Genomic DNA, 5,047 nt, shown 5'->3' with positions numbered 1-5,047 from the left:
TCACCAGGGGTGATAGTCGGATTCGCATTTACCGTGGAAGGAATGAACATTACACCGAGGCCTGTACTCCGGAATGGGATCAATTTGGAGATGGAGGGTCCGTCATAGTCTGGGGCGGTGTGTCACAGGATCATCGGACTGAGCTTGTTGTAATTGCAGGCAATCTCAACGCTGTGCGTTACAGGGAAGACATCCTCCTCCCTCATGTGGTACCCTTCCTGCAGGCTCCTCCTGACATGACCGTCCAGCATGACAATGCCACCAGCCATACTGCTCGTTCTGTGCGTGATTTCCTGCAAGACAGGAATGTCAGTGTTCTGCTATGGCCAGAGAAGAGCCCGAATCTCAATCCTATTGAGCACATCTGGGACCTGTTGGATCCGAGGGTGAGGGCCATTCCCCCCAGAAATGTCCAGGAACTTGCAGGTGCCTTTGTGGAAGAGTGGGGTAACATCTCACAACAAGAACTGGCAAATCTGGTGCAGTCCATGTTGAGGAGATGCACTGCAGTACTTAATGCAGCTGGTGGCCACACCAGATACTGATTGTTACTTTTGATTTTGCCACCCCCCCCCCCCTTTGTTCAGGGACACATTACACCATTTATGTTGGTCACATGTCTGTGGAACTTGTTCAGTCTATGTCTCAGTTGTTGAATCTTATGTTCATCCAAATATTTACACGTTAAGTTTGCTGAAAATAAACGCAGTTGACGTTGAGAAGAGGTTTGTTTTTTGCTGAGTTTATATTATTTTTCATGTATTTATTTTTTGCTCATCTTTATCAATATTGAAGAAAAAAAATCTTTAACAAGTAATAAATGTTTTTCTCAAAAAGATAGGAATCCAAATGATTGGAATCCTTGATAAAGACAAGCAAAAACTATTCACAAACCTCTCTATGTAATGATAGCCATTACATGTGTTGACTCAATAGTTTGTGTGGTAGTGAGATAAATATATCAACATGTCGTTACATTAAGTCATGTTCAACTATTTTGCAATTGTTATTTGGCTCATAAGGCAAAAATGAAAAGTTGTCCTTATTTACAGATATTATAATACTGTTTCTTTGAAACTGTCCCTGAACAGTTCACATACAGTATCTCCATAAGGTTCAGTGTCTGCTGGGAATTTCACACAGAGACACACAGAGAGGTAATATCATACCAGCAGCAGAAGATCTCCTTGAAGGTCTTCCTCATCTCCTGGCTCCTGAAGGCGTAGATCAGCGGGTCGATGACAGAGTTACACATGATGAGAATGAGGTACATGTTGAAGTGAGACATGAAGCACATACAGTAGGGGTTTCTGGGGCAGGAGATCATGAGGATGAGATGGAGGAAGAAGGGCGCCCAGCAAACTATGAACACCCCCAGGAGGATGGTGAGGGTGATGGCCCCCTTCATATTGGCTGCCTGCCAGATGGGGCCGTTGCCCGGCAGAGCGGCAATCCTCTTCATGTGCAGACGCGCCAGCATGAACATGTGGACATAGAGCGAGGCCATGAGCACCAGCATGCTGAAGAACATGATGATGAGGCAGATGAGGACGGTAGTGCTCTCCGAGTAGACGATGAAGAGAACGCCTGACACAGTGCAGAAGGTCCAGATGCTGGTGATGATGGCGGCAGCCCGGCGTACGGTCATAATGTTGTGGTAGCGTAGCGCGTAGAAGATTGTCACGTAACGGTCAACAGCGATGGCCAGCAGGCTCCAGATAGACGCCAGCAGGGAACTACAGATCATGGAGTCAAACACGTTGTCCATGCTCTTGATCATGCCACCGCCAATCCCCAAGTTGCCATCAGTGATCATCGCCATGACAATGGTCTCAGTGGCGTTGGAGACGCTGACCAGCATGTCAGCAACGGCCAGAGAACAGATGAAGAAGTACATGGGAGAGTGAAGATTCTTGTTCTTGATGATGGCGGCAATAACCAGGATGTTCTCCAGCAGGCTGACGATGCCCAGCGTGAGGAAAACCTCAGTGGAGATGAGCAGCTGCTCGTAACACCCAGGCAAACCACGTATTCTCTCCACCATAGCCTGGGGCTGCTGATTGCTGAAAGGCAGAGCTCCAGAGCTGTGGTTCCGTAGGTGGAATGATCCATGGTGATGCTGGTGCGTGGCATTCATTGTTTTTGTAGGGTCTCTTCAGTCAGTACTCTTCAGCACCATTCTTCATTATTCCCTTAATATGTCCAAAGACTTTCTGTGCCTAACGAGGAGCTGCTACCTTAAAGCGCTTCAGCTTCGAGTGCCAGGCAGAGACTGGGCAGTGAAGTATAGTCTGAGACATTGGGAGGCAGTCCGATCCGTGACCGCAGGTGGTCGTTTGCATCTACCTCAGACTCCACTGGCAGGAAAGCCTCATCATCCTCTGGACTCACGCTGCCATCTATTTACCACAGCTTCAGCCAGAGAGGTATCTGAGAAAGAGAGAGAGGAGAAGAGAAGAGAGCAGGGTAGAGAAAGAGAGAGAGAGGGAGAGGGGTAAGTGAGAGCGAGAGAATGGAGAGAAGGAGAAAGGGAGAGAGAGAGAGAGGGAGGCAGAGTTTGAGAGATACATGGAAAGAGTGTGTGTGTCTGTGAGTGAGTGAGTGGCTGAGTCCAGAGAGTTTGAGACACTAACTGAAAGAATATGTATTAAAGCACACACAGACAGCCAGATTTTCACTTGGCAGAATCATTCTCACTTTTCCTCCAGACACCCCTCAGCAATCTCATCCCTAACTCTTCCCTGTCTCTCAGCCAATGAGGGGGTGTTTACAAGGATGGGCATAATATCTGGAGGATGTTCTTAGTCTGACATGGAGATAGGTACGACTAACTATGCCCTGCTGTACCGCACCTCACAGCACATACAGGTTGTCCTTGTCGCATGTGTAAATTTAATCAATCTAATTGATGGTTTAATCAATGTCAGCAATGTGAGTCTGGATTTTAAGGTGTTTAAAAAAAACTTCACAGTGGTGATTTAAATGTATCAATAACATTTAGGAACTGTATTCTAACTGCCACTATGTTTCAAGCAATCAGCTTTACTGGAAATGCTCTTGTAACCTACTCATTAATCCCCAGTTGTTGAATATATCACATTGTTATGCAGCCTCCCCATCTGTCCTAAGATGAATCCCACCTCTGACTCAGTCAGTGCCTTCCAGCGCTTTAGGCTGGCTCTCGGGGCTATCAATTACACCCCTTGATGTCTGACACATACACAGGCATGGAGACACGCACACATGCATACGCACAGGTGTGGCAAAAGTTAGGAGATAAAGTATCTAATTAATGGAAGATAGAATAAAAATTACGGAATTAAGTTAAAGGAGAAGAATAGGCTACAACAACCAAGACATTGGTTGCTGTCTCTTCGTCCCTGCTCCCCGTGTCATTCGCTCACAGTATGGCCCCTCCCCGCCTTCTAGAGCGGCACCACTCTCTCCATCTCGCGCTTTATCAGCTCTGGTTAAAAAGTAGCTTACAAAAGTACTTTTCTGCTGCTTCCCTCACTCTGATCGGACCGGGTCTGGATCCAACCAGGTCTATGCGGAACGGCTCTAGTTGTCCTCGCGTCCGATTGGAAAGGGACCAACTTTTTAGACCTGTGAAGACCTCTAGAAGGAAAGTCTCTCAACAGGCAAAGTCACTTGCTAACAAGGCTCAATTAGCTTATGTCCACATTTTCAACAGTAGGCATCTATAGAGATCAAATGACTGAGCAAATAATTGAATACCCAAGTGGTCATGTGATCAGGGATATAAGAATATACAATATACTGATCTAGTGGGTTAGATGATTATTGAGTCATTGTTACAGGCTATTATTGACGTCAAAGCATTGTCTGGAACGTGAATTGAAAAACTGAGCCGAGCCACAAATGGATCACTTTGGCTAATAATGTGTGTTCGTTAAAGCCTTTTGAATGAATCTGGCACTGTTTCACACTGGCATTGTTTGAATGATTAGCCAGTAGTCTGTATAGACAGAGATGGCCAAAGTCCCTCATCAGTCCCTCATCAGTCCCCATCAGGCCACACTATTGGAGGATAGATCTGCACCAAATGTCAGTGAGCCAATCAATGAGTCAGCTTGAAAGCTACTGTTTGTAAATGAGCCAATGAAGCTGCAGGTGTTCCAAAAGCGTGTCAGAGAACTGGTATGAGCCAACTATTTGATTTGTACTAATTGAAAGAACAGGTGTCATCTTTTCTAGTTTAAAAAAAATATATATACATATAAAAGTTTGAACACACCTACTCATTCAAGGGTTTTTCTTTATTTTTACTATTTTCTACACTGTAGAATAATAGTAAAAATGGAATCATGTATAAATCAAAAAAGTGTTAAACAAATCAAAATATATTTTAGATTCTTCAAAGTAGCCACCCTTTGCCTTGATGACAGCTTTGCACACTCTTGACATTCTCTCAACCAGCTACACTTGGAATGCTTTTCCAACAGTCTTGAAAGATTTCCCACATATGCTGAGCACTTGTTGGCTGCTTTTCCTTCACTCTGCAGTCCAACTCATCCCAAACCATATCAATTTGGTTGAGGTCGGGTGATTGTGGGGGCCAGGTCATCTGATGCAGCACTCCATCACTCTCCTTCTTGGTCAAATAGCCCTTACACAGCCTGGAGGTGTGTTGTGTCATTGTCCTGTTGAAAAATGAATGAGAGTCCCACTAAGTGCAAACCAGATGGGATGGCGTATCGCTGCAGAATGCTGTGGTAGCCAGGCTGGTTTACTGTCCTGTGAATTCTAAATAAATCACTGACAGTGTCACCAGCAATGCACCCCCACACCATCACACCTCCTCCTCTATGCTTCACGGTGGGAACCACACATGCGGAGATCATCCGTTCACCTACTCTGTGTCTCACAATGACATGGTAGTTGGAACCAAAAACCTTAAATTTGGACTCATCAGACCAAAGGGCAGATTTCCAACAGTCTAATGTCCATTGCTCGTGTTTCTTGGCCCAAGCCAACTCTCTTCTTCTTATTCTTATTGGTGTCCTTTAGTAGCGGTTTCTTTGCA

At 45.3% G+C, this 5,047-nt stretch overlaps 1 protein-coding gene across 1 annotated transcript; it reads right to left on the bottom strand.

Annotated features, from left to right (window-relative positions):
• Window positions 1-564: 564 nt before the first annotated feature.
• Window positions 565-2,602, bottom strand: LOC129824053 (melanocortin receptor 4-like). The gene has a single exon (XM_055883340.1). It carries the CDS (start codon window positions 2,135-2,137, stop codon window positions 1,136-1,138), a length of 1,002 nt encoding a protein of 333 aa, XP_055739315.1. The 5' UTR covers window positions 2,138-2,602; the 3' UTR covers window positions 565-1,135.
• Window positions 2,603-5,047: the final 2,445 nt, after the last annotated feature.

Source organism: Salvelinus fontinalis, chromosome 26 (assembly GCF_029448725.1).
Source record: "Salvelinus fontinalis isolate EN_2023a chromosome 26, ASM2944872v1, whole genome shotgun sequence".
Taxonomy (NCBI): domain Eukaryota; kingdom Metazoa; phylum Chordata; class Actinopteri; order Salmoniformes; family Salmonidae; genus Salvelinus; species Salvelinus fontinalis.
The sequence above is the reverse complement of the archived record's forward strand: the minus strand, read 5'-3'. Positions and strand labels throughout refer to the sequence as shown.